This window comes from Melospiza melodia, chromosome 18, assembly GCF_035770615.1.
Source record: "Melospiza melodia melodia isolate bMelMel2 chromosome 18, bMelMel2.pri, whole genome shotgun sequence".
Lineage (NCBI taxonomy): Eukaryota > Metazoa > Chordata > Aves > Passeriformes > Passerellidae > Melospiza > Melospiza melodia.
The window spans coordinates 13,809,019-13,823,988 of NC_086211.1; the positions used below are offsets into that span (position 1 = coordinate 13,809,019).

The following is a 14,970-nucleotide window of genomic DNA, read 5'->3' on the forward strand; positions in this document are numbered from 1 at the left end:
CGATCCCAAGTGTTAAACTTTCAGCAAAGCCATTTATTCCACTTTCCTGCTCCCACAGATCTCCAGGTAGGGACCCACATGAGCATCCCCAACGCCCCAGAGGGAATTCATGGCACGGCTGCCCCACTGTGCCAGCACCCCAAGCGGGAGCCTGGCCACTGACATGGGCAGAGGTGCTTGACCGGAAGCCCCAGGCCTCAGCTGTGCCCAGTGCCAACACAGCCACGTCCAAGTCGAGACGGGGCATTTAAAAAATTGGATGTTTTGTTCCTTACAAATGAAAGGGGGACCTGACAGCAGCAGTGTGTCCCTGAAATCAAAGCGTTACTCTAAGGCTCTGGCGCCCTCACGTAAGCACATGAACTCTCTCTGCAGGGGCTGTGCAGGTTGATCTGGGAAGCTCGCTAAGAGTTTAATGGCCATAAAAATAAAATCGCTTTTCCCTGCTTTAGACAAACCCAACCCCTCCCGGCTGGGCAGTGGGATCTCGTGGGCAGCACTGCAGCCAGCCACGGGTCGCAAAGTTAGAAGTCTCTCAGCTCACCCCCTTGTAACGGAGCGCCGAGGCGGCGCCGTCACTCCATGCCCTCGCCCTGCTCGTCAGCGCCCAGCCCCACCTGCTCCAGCGCCTCGGCATCGCCCTCCAGCCCCACCAGGTGCTGCTCAGCCCCCCCGTGCAGCATGCCCGGGTGCTCTGCCCTCTCTGCCAGCTCATTGCCCGCTCTAGCCAGCTCGTTGCCCGCCTTGTGGTGGTGGTGTCCCGCTGCCCCTCCGCCGTGGTCGATGGCCCCCTTCTTCGGCCTCTGCGTGGCAGCCACGGCCTCGGCCAGCTTCTCCTCCGGCACCATGTTCAGGATCTTCAGGGCAAACAGGAGCTGGAACTTGGCCGTTCCTACGAAGGAGTTGGCCAGGAAGTTGGGCAGCCCACCCATGCGATCCTTCTGGGTGTAGAGGGGCACACGGACCATGCCCATCACCTGCAACAGCACGGGCACGGCTCAGCAGGGGCCACAGCAGCACCAGCCCCCCCTGCCCCACATCCCCTCTGCCCCACACCCGCACCCAGTGCCCGCCAGCCCTCGGCCCAGGCTCGCCCTGCCCCTGTGCCACGTCCTGCCCTCCCTCCCACACCAGCCCTGCCCTTGGTGCCCTCAGCCCCCTGAGTTCCTTCATTGCCTTTTCCCAAACCCCCTGGGCCCTGCTCTCCCTGCCCAGCCCCTCAGCCCAGCCCTGGCTCTGCTCCCCCTGCTGCCCCTTTGGAGGGATCCCGCTGCCCCATGCCACTACGGGGAGTCCCATTTGCCCCTCCAGCCGTGCCCTGCGTGGTGGGGACACCACGGCTGACCCACGAGTGCCCCTCTACCAGGCCACAACCCAGAGCCCGCTGCCTCTGCAGCCTCTGCCCGGCTGCCGACACCCACCGAGCGCCGCGGGGGCGCGGGGGGCGGCCCTGGCTCTCCCGCTCTGCCCCGGCCGCCAGCCGGACCCGGCTGCCCGCGAGCAGGAAGGCGCCCCCGCAGGGGAGGAACTCGGCTCACAGCGACATCACCAACCGAGGTCACGGTCCAGTCCGGGGCACTCGGCCCGGGGCAGGGGCAGATCCCCCCGGCTGCAAACGGCCCTCGCCCACATCCTGAGGCCGAGCGGTAACACGGGGCTCATCCCTGCGTGGGTGGACACCGGGAAAAGCTGGAGCTCAAGCTCGCTACGCTCTGGAGCCTGCGGCAGACCCCGGCCACGGTCCCTAACGCCGATGCCACGGGCGGTGCGGGCACCTGCCGCCGGCAGCTCTACCTGCGGTGCATTCCCCGGCCGGGCTGGCCAGGGCAGCCCGGCAGACCCAGGAGGGAAGCGGCGCCTTCCCTGGGCTAAGTGAGAGCTCGCACACCCCTCCCGGGTGTCCCACCTCCATCCCGTGGTCTCGGGAATGCACCGCGCTGATCTCGATGGTGTGCAGCTCCTCCAGGGTGAGCTGCCTGGCGTAGAAGTGTGCCACCACGCGATGTGGCCCCTCTGTCAGGTGCGAGCACAGATAGTCAGCTTCCGTCAGGCGCACACAGCCTAAACCCAAGCCCAGCACCCGATTCAGACCGTCCTCCAGGGACCAGTAACGGCGATCCACGAACCCCCCGGGAAAGCCCAGCAGTCCGTCAAATCGCATCTGCATCTGCAATAGAGGCGCAGGGTGTTAATGGGGCACGGCGCGGCCCCCGGCGGGGGGCGAGGGGGCGTCACGGGGGCCTCCGGAGGAGCCGGAGGAGCGCGGGAGGCGTCGCGGCCGCTCCGTCGCGGCACTGCCGGCTCCGGCGCATCCAGGACCATTCACCGACAGCGGCCCGGCCGTCGGGGCTCCGCGCCCCGGCCGCACAAGCCCGCGGGCCCGGGGGCTCCCCCCCGGGCTCGGGCCCAGCCTGATTCTACCGCCCTGAACGGGAACTACCGCGGAGCCACCGCCCCTCAGCCCGCCGCCCCCGGAGCCCGCGGCCCGACCCAGCCCCGTGGGCCCCGACCCATCCCGAGGGCCCGCCCGCCGCCGCCGCCCTGCTCCCGGCCCCGGCCTGGCGCGGCCTCGCCCCCCCTCACCAGCACGGCGTAGCGCAGCGGGATGCGGCCGAACAGCATGCCCGGGTTGGGCGCGTATAGCATGGCGTGGCACGAGTGGCTCCAGCCCGGGCCGAGCCGCATCGCGTCGTAGCGCGTCAGCGGTTTGAGCTCGGGCACGCCGGGCACGCCGAGAGTGGGCAGGGGCGGCAGCGCGCCCATGGCGGGCAGCGGGCCCATGGCCGCCATCGTCCCCACGGCCGCCATCGCCTCGCGCCAGCGCCGCCCGCTCCGCGCACGCGCCGCGCCCACGACGCCGCGGGGGCGGGACCGCCGCCCGCCTCGGCCAATGGGAGCGCGCCGCGCGCCGCAGAGCCAATGGGCTCTCGGGGGCGTCCGCCAATCGCCGCGCGCGCCAGAGGCGGGGCAGGCGGCGGGCGGTCAATGAGGGGCGGGCAGGCTGCGCGCGCCGCTCGCCTCATTAGGGCAGCGCCGCGCGCGGGGGCCGGCGGCGCGCGCAGCCAATCGCAGCGAAGCGCAGAGGGAAGGCGGGGCGCCGAAGGGCATGCCGGGAAGGAGGCGGGGGCGGGAACGAGCGAGGCCGCCTGCCGTGCCTTGGCCACGCCCCTCCGTGCCAAGCCCCGCCCCCGTGCATTGGCCCCGCCCCAACCGCTCCCCCCGCCCCCGGCCCGAGCCCCCCGCTCCCAACGCTCCCCCCGGTGCACACGGACTCGCGTGGCTGCTCCACGGGTTTATTACTACAAACATAGACGGGGAGGGGGGTGGGACGCGCCCCGGGACCCCCCGCAGAAGCAGAACAAGGCACACGGCGTGGGCAGCGCCGGGCTCTGCGGGAACGGGGGGCGCGGGGGTCACCCCGAACGGGCCGGGGCGGGACTGACCCCCCGTCCCCCCGCGACTGCCTCGGGCCGGGCCGGGGCTGACCCCGCACTCCCCCGGTGCCGCGGAGCCCTGCGGCCCGGCAAGGCGGGGAGGGCCACAGCTATGTACAGGGCAGTGACAGCAAAGGGCTGTGCTCGGTAAGTACAAAATATACATCGTAGTGTCCTTCATCCGCGACTCGGACCCCAATCCCCGCCCCGGCCCCACGGACACCTCCCACGGACAAACACGACAGCAGCCCCTACCCACCGCCAGCCAACATGCACAGGCTGTGCCGAACGCGCGTCCGTGCCACGGACACCCCGCGCCGGTCCCGGAGCGCCCGGCGGGCCCGGCGGCACCCGGGGCAGGGCCCGGCCCGCTCACGAAAGGCTCTGCTCGTCCTCCAGGTGCAGACGGGTCTGCTCGAAGAGAAGGGGCTGCGTGGGGCTGCCGGTGCCGCGGACGGGGAGCGTCTTGGTGAAGTCGGACGAGCCTGGGTGAGGACAGGGAGTTCAGGGCCGGCAATGGCAGGGCTCTGCCATCCCTCCCACCCTGCACTGGGCACGGGAGATGGGGCTGGAGCCAGCCGCTCATCCCCTCAGCTGCAGGCTGAGTGAGACAGGACACTGAGCGGGGACACTGCCACAGCCTGGGAGATGCCAGCAGGGCCTGGATGTTGGTGGTGCCCAGGAGGCAGCAGAGCCCTCACTCAGCACAAACCAGCAGAGAGGGGTTTCTGCTGCCCGGCCTGGTGTCCTGGCACTCAGGGGCAGCAGGAATGCTGTGCCAGGAATGGGAAGGCAGCGAGGACAGAGGCAGCAGTGCAGCCTGGCTGGTTTGCTGCCCCTCCTTCCCTATCCCCATGGCCAGGGCCAGCCCTGTCCCCGCTCTCTGCCAGCACTCCCAGCAGGGCCCTGCTGCCCCACACTACAGGGATGCATAAGAAGAACAAGAAACGTACCAGCTTACTCCTCTATACCAACAGAGCAGGAATCAGGACCAAGTGCTGCCCAAGACAGGAGGGAGGAAGGCAGACAGAGAGGGAAGGAGACATTAGAGAGGTAACTCAGAACAGACTGCGACTCTACGGAAGAAAACAGGCTGCAACGACAACAGTCAGAGGTGAGGCCACGGCACCCTGGGACCCTCCCTGCCTGACAACACTGCCCCAGCCCCCAGCTGCTGGCCCAGAGCGCTCCCCTCCCTCACCCCAAAGCACACAGGGGGCCTTTGTCACACAGAGCTGTGCTCGGGAGCAGCTGTGGCCCAAAGAGGAGAAAGGAGGGGAAGGACAGAGACACGAGGGTGAGGGAGGAGGAGAGAGAAAGGGGCCAAGTCACCTCTGTGTAAGCCCCCCTTGCCCACCGCCCCCCCTGCCCCCTGTTGGTGCAGGAGCGTTCCAGACCCGTTCCATCCCATGCCAGGGCTGTGGGGCGCGGCTGCACAGAGCGCGGCCCCGGGGCAGCCCCGGCCCCAGCGGCGCGGCCGTTACCTGGCAGGAACACATCGACCGGGGCATCGCTCTCGGAGCGCGTCAGGCTCCGGCTCTCGCAGCCGCCGTCCTGCAGCACGTCCTCCACCGAGGGCGGGCGGCTCCCTGGAACCAGCCCAGAGCGCGGCCCCTCAGCCCCCAGCACGGAGCAGGGTGCTTGTGGCCAGGGGGCGTCCAGGTCTTGACGTGAGGAAGCTCCCCAGGCTCCCCCCCCAGCCCCACTGATGTGCCAGGAGTGCTGGTGACACTGGCCCGGGTACCAGTGCCACAAAGCTGCCCATCACTCCTCCGCCACCCCATCCTTGTCCCCTCTGGGTGCTGACTGAGCACCACAGACCCACCCCAAGGACCAGAGACCCATCCGGTGTGCCCAGTACAGTGGATGTGCTCTCATCAGGACCCCAGTGGTGTCCCCAGTAGTGCAAAGAAAGCTCATGGCATGGAAAGCTCTGCTCGAGTAAAGCTCAGAGTAAGGTGGGATGCTTGGCAAATAAACCAGGGAGACCTGTAGATTTTGCTCCCTCACCTCCAAGACCCTGCACCCTTCCCTGGTGAAGAACAGAGCCCCAGAGATGGACTTAGGGGGCTGGATGGTTCTGAGCTCATTTGTTCATTCCCCAGTTGTCCCTGTCCCACCACAACAGCCCTGAACACCGAGCCAAGGTCTGGCTGCAGCCACACCTACCCTGCTGCACCGATGAGGCCTCCTCCATCTCCTCCCCTGCCACGCTCTGTAAGGAGGGACAGCACAGGTTATTTCTGCAGCTGGAGCCTTTGCTGTGCCATTCTCCTGCTCTGGCTTCCTCCAGGGAGCTGTGCTTGGGGCCAGGGCTTGTTCCAGAGCAGGAGCAGGGGGCTGCCCCAGTGCTGCAGCACCACAGGCTGGGATGGAGGGCTGGGCACTGCAAGCTCCTAAAGCCCAGCTCCCAGCCCTGCCCCAAACACTGCAGGGCTTGCCCAGGATGCTGGGGAAGGTCAGCTCTGCCATGGCTCCAGCTGAGTGGTTTTCCACTCCCAAAGAGGTGCCAGGAGCACGGGGAGTGGCTACATCCTTCCCCATGGAGCCTTACGGGTAAACAAGGCAGCCAAAACTCTTGGCTCGGGGCAATGGTCCTTCAGGAGGCACTTGCATGTCCCAGCAGCCCCCCAGCAGAGCTGTGTCCCAGCAGCCCCCCAGCAGAGCACACACTCACCTCTGGGGAGCTGGTTTCCCTCAGGACCAGCTCGCCCCCGCTGAGCACCGCCTGCGAGTCAGAGTCCTCGGAGAGCTTCTCCTCATCCTCCTCGTGGATCGGGGATGAGGGAGACCGTAGTGTGCTGCAGCAAGAGAAACTCCATTTGCAGGGAGTTCCCAGCACCCTGGGGCCTGGAGGATTTGGGGGCAGCACAAGCCAACTCTCACGAGCAGCAGCTCAGACTGGGGAGCTGGATTCACCAGGGCCTCCAGTGCTGGCCACATGGAGAACAGCAGCAGGGTGGAACAGAGCCAAGAGGTGCCAAACTCCAGCACAGCAACAAGAGCCCAGGTCCCACGCTGCTCCTCACACTTTCAGGGCTCCCTTCCCAGGTGAAAATCTGGGCTGGAGCACAGTGAGGAGTGCCAGGAACAAACCCAGTCTGATCTGATGTGAACAGCCCCATATCCTCACCCAACCCCTCCATCACAGGGCCAACAGAGGAGCCTTCAGACAAGAACTACAGGATCTCCATTCAGCACTTTGTGCTCTGAAATCCAGGTCACTCCTCTCCCCGTTCCTTTGCTCCTGAGGAGCTCCATGGAAAGCTGGAATCCACTAAGGTTTGGACATCAAATGTAAATCCTAGGACTCAGTGCATTGGGAAGGAGACATTTCCATCTGAAGTCTTTGCTGTGGGGGTGGTGAGGCCCTGGCACAGGTTGCCCAGAGCAGCTGTGGCTGCTCCATCCCTGGAAGTGTCCAAGGCCAGGCCGGAGACAGCTTGGAGCCACCTGGGATAGTGGAAGTTGTCTGTCCACAGAGGGGAGTTGTAATGAGATGAGGTTTATGGCCCTTCCCAATGCAAACCATTTTGTGATTCTATGATTAAATTCTCCTCTTTCTTTTGGTGACAGAGGGAGACTCTTAGGAGATACAAGCTGTAACCTCAGGCTGAACACAGGGACAATATCCCAGTTCCCTCCCTGGCACAAGTACCTGCTGTCCTCCTAAACTCTGGGTTAGCAGTGACCAGCCAGAGCCCTCTCCCGGCTCTCAGTTCTGTGGCCACCAAGCCTCAGGGCCTGCAGGAGGAGCGGCCCCATGCCCTGCTGACCTGTCTGGGGACTTGCTGCGCTTGCCCTTTTGGTGGGCAGCCTCCAGGGCTCTGTCCATGGCCGCGAGGGGGCGGCTGGCCGGGGCCACGCCATCCACCACGCCCGAGTAGGAGATCTCGTCGTAGAGCGGCGCCGAGGGCAGCGAGGGCGACACTGAGCGCAGCCCGTTGAGCGCCTCCAGCAGCGAGATGGGCTCGTAGCCTGCGGGGATGTTGTCAGAGCTCTGCAGTGAGAAACAGGCGGATGTTAGGGAAATATCACAGGATGGAAGCCCCCTGCCCCCCAGGCAGCCCATCCACACAGCCACCTCGGCTCCTTGCCTGCACAGCCACAAAATCCCCTCAGGGAATGCTGGTGATGCTCCAGGCAAGTTCCCAGAGCAGTGCTTGAGAGATTGGGCATCTCCCTGATGTGCTTTCAAGAGCTGGGCAAGGAGGGTGAGGCAGCAGGCTCCTAAAAAGCTGCTATAAAATACGTTTGGATTTTTTTTTCTCCCCTGAAAGTTCCTCCAGTGGTTCAGAGACCCTTCCAGCTCAGTGAGCATCCCACCTGTGCTCCCAGGCATGGAACATGCAGCTGTTTCACAGCACCACCAGTGCACCAAGGCAGAGCTGAAGGAGGGGAGCTTGTATGCCACAGCTAAGAGATGGTTCTTGAACCTACCCCACTTCTCCCATGTGCTCTCACTGCTAACACTGGTTCCATGCACAGTCACCTCTGGTAAAAGGCAGGAAAGGGATCACAGAACCACTGACCTCATGAGGAGGAAGGAAAACCACACCAATTCCCATTCCCTCTGTAAATCACAAAGCTGCCACTCAAAGAGAGCCTTGCAAAGCCATTAAATCAACACAGGTTTAACTCCAAAAATCCTCCTGATCATAAAGACCCTGTGGACCCAGAGAAAAATGGGGTTTATGCTGGGGTTTATGCAGCTCAGCCCAGTCTGATACAAATCAAGAGGTGACACTCCCACAGCTCAGGCTACATTAAATTGAGCTGTTTCAGCCCTGTGTCCTCCAGAAGGTGTTTCTAAGTTGTACAGAGGATGGCACCATGCTGCTAAGCCTGGCCATAAACCTCCACAGCTTCTCTGTGCCCCATGTCCCAGTCACAGCTGCAGATGAACCTGCCCAGCAGCCTGGTCCAACACAGCCCCTGACTGGTGAGAGCTGAGTGCTGAACTGACTCACCTGTGGTCACAGCAGGAGAGGGAAGGATGAGTGGGGTCAATCACCAGCCCACATCCCAGGACTGGTCCTGCGAGGGTTAGGAGCTTTGAAGATAAACAGCTCAGCTAAAGAAGGAATGGGCTCCCAGCTGCTGCCACCTGCAGGTGGTGGGGCCAAAAGCCATCTCCAAAAAATTTCATCTGCAGACAGCAGCCCAGCTGTGCTATTCTGTGTACAGAAAAGTCAGGGAGACAAACCCCCCTGGATTCCTGTTTGGGGCTTTTTCTCCTGGCTGCCTGTTGCTGTGGGGAAAGCTCGGGTTGCACAGCAGAGCTCAGAGCCTGTAGGAGGATTTCCCACCAATGGCTAGGACACCCTCACTGGGATACCACTCCCTTGTGGGACACTCACACCAGCCCCCAGGAACACTGCCAGTGCCTGTGGGAGCCTTGCAGAGAGCAGGTCAAGCCAGAATGGTTCAAACCTGAACCAGCACTGGGTTTTCTCCAGACCTTCAAGCCCAGCAAGTTGTGTCCCTACAAGGCCCAGCATCTGAGCTGGCCTGATCAACAGAAAACTGCAACATCCTTGACAGAGATGGCAGCCATGGCTGCATTTGATGGGAGTACACAGAGAGGGCACAAACAGCCTGCCTGGCCTGGGGGCTCCCTCAGGTTTCCCTTTCCCAGCTCCTGGAGCCCCACAATTGCCATCCATGCTGTCCCCAGCACAGCACTCCAGTCACACACTGCCAAACCCACTCAGAGGCTCCCCAGCCAAGACAAGCTCCATCCTTCCTGTTCCTGTAAAAGCAAACCAGCCTGAATGCAAGACCAGCTCCAGCTGCACCTCCACATGCCAGCACCACAAACCACACCAAGATGTGCCCACACCAAACTGCCAAGGGGATGAGTAAGTGCAAGGAAGCTTTTGGGTGAGCTGTGGGCACTGCAGCTTGCCCACAGTCCTATGAAGCTGTGAAAACATCTTGGCCAGGAACCATAAATCAGCCAGGGACAGTCCCTGAGAGGCAGCACCAGAGCCCTGTGCCAAGCTGTTCCTTCTGGCTCGTTCCTCCACAGGCAAACCAGGGATGTCAGTGATCATCTGTGCAGGGTGTGAGCATCTCACTGCCATGTGAGGGACGTGGAGTGTCACAGCCTGGCAGGGCACAGGCCAAACCCAGCGTGTCAGCAAGCCCTCGTGGTGACACTGCCACGTGCAGGTGACACTGCTGGCAGAGAGCTGCCAAGTGCAACCAGCAGAGTCCACTTACTGTTCTCACTTCCCTCCTAGGCTTCCTGCTGGGCAGGGAGACAGAGCTCACCTTAAGGGGTTTAAAGGGGTGCTGTCAAGAGAAAACCATGTTTTAAAGGAGTTGTTTTTTGAGGTTAAGTGACAGGAAGAGACACAGCATCTCCTCACCTCGCTGCAGGTGACAGCACCTGTGTCCTCCACACACCACACTCTGCTTCACAACCCTCAGGCCTTCAGCCCCCTATTCCTCAGCCCCAGCTGGAGGCAGCAGAGGGCAGATGGACAAACCCAACCTTTTCCTGTGACAGTATCTGTTCCCATGAAAGCCTGTAGGATGATCTAGACTTGTCCTTCTCCTCATTCTAATCTTGGTGTTTTACCAGAGCCAGCTTTGAAGATTAACAGTGCTGCTCAGGCAGAGAGCTGCTGCCCTTCCCACACTGGGACATGCAACTGGGCCTTGAGGCCACCAGCACCACACTTCCCATCCCACACTCCCTCACATGCATGCCAAGACACTCAGGGAACTGCCACAGCTCCCATGCTGGGAACCCCAGTGCCAAGGGTATTTTATCTGTGTGCTACCACAGAGATGTGTATGCAAGGCAAACTGGAACCCCTCTGCCCTGTTTTCACAGCTCCCACCCTGTCATGCCCAGAGTCTGTCACTTTTCTGTTGGGCCAGGCTACAAGAAACCTTCTCATCCTGAGATTTCTGTGGGTTTGTTTCCTTTAATCCAGCAGGTTGATAAGAAAAGGCAGCAGTGCTTGGGAAGCCCTCAGTGGAGGGTGTGACCAAACCTCCTGAGGTCCCAGCCATCAGTCCAAGCAACTCAAGCACCCAGCAGCTGCTTGCTGAGGCTGAGAGCAGCAGCCAGGCTTTGCACAGGGCTCAGCAGGTACTTACAGAGTGCTCATCATGGTCCACACTCTGTGCCAGGACAGGGCTGAAGGACACTGGTGACAGAGCCCCCGGCTTCTTCCTCACCGCCCGGATCTGCAGCAGGGCACGGAAAGCTACGAGAGAACAGGAGCTGGTGACTGCACTGCCCAGCAGGGCCAGGACAGCCAGGGCTCCTGCCCAGGCACAGGCTGGCCTGCTGGCTGGGGCACTCAGGGACCCTGCAGATGGGGCAGAGGCTGGCCTGTGGCAGGGGCACTCAGGGACCCTGCAGATGGGGCATTAGTTGGCCTGGTAGCTGGGACAGTGGCTGGCCTGTGACCAGGGCACCCACAGACCCTGCAGATGGGGCAGTTGTTGGGCTGGTGTTTGGGGCACTCAGGGACCCTGCAGATGGGGCAGTTGCTGGGCTGGTTTGGGGCACTCACAGACCCTGCAGATGGGACAGTTGCTGGCCTGGTGTTTGGGGCACTCACAGACCCTGCAGATGGGGCAGTTGTTGGGCTGGTTTTTGGGCACTCACAGACCCTGCAGATGGAGCAGTTGTTGGGCTGGTTTGGGGCACTCAGGGACCCTGCAGATGGGGCAGTTGTTGGGCTGGTTTGGGGCACTCACAGACCCTGCAGATGGGGCAGATGTTGGGCTGGTTTGGGGCACTCACAGACCCTGCAGATGGGGCAGTTGCTGGGCTGGTTTTGGGGCACTCACAGACCCTGCAGATGGGGCAGATGTTGGGCTGGTTTGGGGCACTCACAGACCCTGCAGATGGGGCAGTTGCTGGGCTGGTTTGGGGGCACTCAGGGACCCTGCAGATGGGGCAGTTGCTGGGCTGGTTTGGGGCACTCAGGGACCCTGCAGATGGGGCAGTTGTTGGGCTGGTTTTTGGGCACTCACAGACCCTGCAGATGGGGCAGTTGCTGGGCTGGTTTTGGGGCACTCAGGGACCCTGCAGATGGGGCAGATGTTGGGCTGGCTTTGGGGCACTCACAGACCCTGCAGATGGAGCAGTTGTTGGGCTGGTTTGGGGCATTCACAGACCCTGCAGATGGGGCAGTTGTTGGGCTGGCTTTGGGGCACTCACAGACCCTGCAGATGGAGCAGTTGTTGGCCTGGTTTGGGGCACTCACGCAGCCTGCAGATGGGGCAGTTGCTGTGCTGGTTTGGGGCACTCAGGGACCCTGCAGATGGGGCAGTTGTTGGGCTGGTTTGGGGCACTCACAGACCCTGCAGATGGGGCAGTTGCTGGGCTGGTTTGGGGCACTCACAGACCCTGCAGATGGGGCAGTTGCTGGGCTGGTTTGGGGCACTCACAGTCCCTGCAGATGGGGCAGTTTCTGGGCTGGTTTGAGGCACTCACAGACCCTGCAGATGGGGCAGTTGTTGGGCTGGTTTGGGGCACTCAGGGACCCTGCAGATGGGGCAGTTGCTGGGCTGGTTTGGGGCACTCACAGACCCTGCAGATGGGGCAGTTGCTGGGCTGGTTTGGGGCACTCACAGACCCTGCAGATGGGGCAGTTGCTGGGCTGGTTTGGGGCACTCAGGGACCCTGCAGATGGGGCAGTTGCTGTGCTGGTTTGGGGCACTCACAGACCCTGCAGATGGGGCAGTTGCTGGGCTGCTTTGGGGCACTCACAGACCCTGCAGATGGGGCAGTTGTTGGGCTGGTTTGGGGCACTCACAGACCCTGCAGATGGGGCAGTTGCTGGGCTGGTTTGGGGCACTCACAGACCCTGCAGATGGGGCAGTTGCTGGGCTGGTTTGGGGCACTCAGGGACCCTGCAGATGGGGCAGTTGCTGGGCTGGTTTGGGGCACTCACGCAGCCTGCAGATGGGGCAGTTGCTGGGCTGGTTTGGGGCACTCAGGGACCCTGCAGATGGGGCAGTTGCTGTGCTGCTTTGGGGCACTCACGCAGCCTGCAGATGGGGCAGTTGTTGGCCTGGTAGCGCAGCGTGTCGGCGCAGGAGTTGCAGAGGCAGAGGTGGCGGCAGGGCAGGATCAGGGTGTCCCGCAGGTCCGACAGGCACACCACGCACTCGTTGCTGTTGTCGCTGTTCTCGTCGTCTGAGGGCTGCAAGGAGAGGCAAAGGGGCTGTGCCAAGCTGCCAAGGAACAGGTGCCAGGGGGAATTTCCCACCCAAAAGTCTAGAATTTCTTTTTTGCAGCTCTCAGCAGGGGCTCCTCAAGGAGAGCAAGCTGTAGCCCACACAGCCCTGCTCACACTCCTTCCTCTCAGGGCACTGGGGATTCATGGCAGAGCTGTCCTTCCCCACAGCCATGTTCTGTTCAGAGGGGACCCATTATGGGGCAGAGATCCCCTTGACTGAGGCTGACCAGGAACAAGCTCCTGCCTCCCATCCTGGTGGCTCCAGGGTCAATAGAGAAGTGAACTCTCTGGTACTCTGGCCTTTCTCCCCCACACACAGAGCAGCCCCAAAAGGAGCTGTGTGCTGCCTGTCGTTCCAGCCATGTCTAGCCCAGCTTCCACAAGTCCCCTGAGCAGGTGAGTGATTCTCCTGCATCCCCTGTGCTGGCACAAGCTCTGATGCAGCTGCAGGAGAATCAGCCCAGGGTGCTCACCTGCCCACAGCCACCCTGCTAAAAGGCTCAGTGTGCACCCATTTGACATGAATGTGCTTCACACCCATCTTTCTCAGAGCCCCACAAACTGGATCACAGCCACTGATCAAGGAGAGAAACTCCCTCTCCAACCACAAGACTGACACCAGAAAACTCCACAGTCTCCCCACTGATGTCACAGAAGTTGTGCCAGAGCCCACCACAATGACCCAGGATGGAGGGTACCCTCCACCTTCACCTGGAGCCCCTTTGGTCACCAGGGCTAACACGTGCCAGACCAGGGGCAACCTCAGTGTAAACAGCATTTGTGCTGCTGCCACATCCTCACCCTGCCTTTTATTGGAGGGAGAGCAGGCTCTTTGCTGTCCCACTCACATGGTTTGCTGAATAAGGAAGAACAAAAATGGCCCCAGGCCACTTGTCTGATGGGCCAGGATTGCTGGATCACGAGAATCATCACAAGACCCAAAAAGAAGCCCTCAATCCTGTTCATTCCCTCCCTCAATCCTGTGCAAGAAAAATCTTAGAACAAAAGACTTTTCCCTCCTGCCTCTTCAGGTGCTGTTGGCAGACAGGGACCACAGGATGCTCTGGGCAGGGCACTGCAGAGGAAATCCTGCTTGTCTTGCTCCACTGTGTGCAAATACTGCACTCCACACCCCAGAGCTGTGTGATCCCAAGGCCAGCACTGGGCACACACACCAGGTATAGCCCAGGTGGCAGCAAAGGGCAGCTCTACAAAGGCTACAAGAAGAATAAATCAGTCACACAAGCTGAGCAGGGCTGTGCAGCAGGCTGGGATCCAGCAGCAGCTCCTGCCTCAAGTTTCTGGTTATGGCATTTGCATGTACATCCCTTAGGGGTGCTGTGCTTTCTCCTGCTGAGGAATGCAAGAGGAATGTCTCTGGACACTACAGGAACATGCAGAACACCCAGCCAGAACACAAAGGAGACACAAGAGCAAAGCACAGACACCAGGCATGACTGCCTTGACTGCAGAGACACAGCAACACTGGCTCTCTACAAGCCCCAAAAATCAATGCTCTGACACACCCCTGGGGCATTGATGCCCTTCTCTCCTGCAATCCCAGCCACAGGGAACATCCTCAAGAGCCTCATGCTGCCTAAAATTACTTCAGCACAACTCCACTGACTGTTTGGGCTGACACCAGGGATGAGCTGTCATCCCTGGCCTTCTTGGGTGCCTGCAGGAATGGACAGAGCCTGGACTGTGGAAAGCACCTCCACCCTGCCCTGACAAATCCCCATTGCTGGGCTCAAAAGCAGAAGGTGCAGGCTGGGAACTGCAGCTGAGGGAGCTCCTGGGCACCTTTACCTTGGTCTCCTGGTTGTTCTTGTTCTCGATGCCATAGATCTCCTGCAGCAGGTAGCTCACCCGGTCAACCTGGGGGAGAACACCACACTGCATGAGTGACAGCTGCTCTGGCATTACTGCTTTGTGACCACCTTCCCTCCCTCTTTCCCTGTGTCAAATGTCACATCTAGAACTCCCCTATAGTGACATGAAAAAGGTAACAAATATATATTGCAAAGGACAGCTGGGAGAATGAGCCTCTCCTTGCTCAGAAAGTAGAGCCCATCCTGCCTGGTGTGAGCAGAGAGTAACAGAAATGGCTAGCTGGGCTATCAAGATAATCTAAAACCAAGTATTCTGCTTGGCCCAGACATTGGGAATACACACCCACAGCTCAAATAATCCAGAGGCAATCAGCCTTCTACACTCCTCTCCTCTCTTAGGTCCTGCTTAACTTCAACCAAGATGAACTTGCACCCATTTTTGCAACCTCAGAGGATGGGCTGTGCCAACAGCTCCTTCCTGGCACACCAGTG

At 61.3% G+C, this 14,970-nt stretch overlaps 2 protein-coding genes across 9 annotated transcripts in view; both read right to left on the reverse strand.

The window, feature by feature from the left end:
• Positions 1-12: 12 nt before the first annotated feature.
• NUDT16L1 (nudix hydrolase 16 like 1) lies at positions 13-2,816 on the reverse strand. The gene is made up of 3 exons (XM_063171208.1): positions 2,584-2,816; positions 1,907-2,167; positions 13-977 (listed from the first exon to the last, which is right to left on the reverse strand). Exons 1-3 carry the CDS (start codon positions 2,806-2,808, stop codon positions 576-578), a joined length of 888 nt encoding a protein of 295 aa, XP_063027278.1. The 5' UTR covers positions 2,809-2,816; the 3' UTR covers positions 13-575.
• A 463-nt stretch (positions 2,817-3,279) lies between these two features.
• MGRN1 (mahogunin ring finger 1) overlaps positions 3,280-14,970 on the reverse strand; it is a 49,830-nt gene continuing 38,139 nt past the window's right edge. For 2 of the 8 annotated variants that reach the window (XM_063171213.1, XM_063171215.1), the window contains 10 exons: positions 14,456-14,524; positions 12,451-12,610; positions 10,548-10,657; positions 9,660-9,731; positions 7,211-7,434; positions 6,112-6,235; positions 5,604-5,649; positions 4,919-5,023; positions 4,388-4,432; positions 3,280-3,919 (listed from right to left, as the gene is read on the reverse strand). In XM_063171213.1, the coding sequence (XP_063027283.1) occupies positions 4,392-4,432; positions 4,919-5,023; positions 5,604-5,649; positions 6,112-6,235; positions 7,211-7,434; positions 9,660-9,731; positions 10,548-10,657; positions 12,451-12,610; positions 14,456-14,524 (951 nt within the window). In that variant the 3' untranslated portion in view covers positions 3,280-3,919; positions 4,388-4,391. Of the gene's footprint in view, positions 3,920-4,387; positions 4,528-4,918; positions 5,024-5,603; positions 5,650-6,111; positions 6,236-7,210; positions 7,435-9,659; positions 9,732-10,547; positions 10,658-12,450; positions 12,611-14,455; positions 14,525-14,970 lie in introns of all 8 variants that reach the window. The other 6 variants (XM_063171210.1, XM_063171211.1, XM_063171212.1 and 3 more) reach the window with 4 other exon arrangements.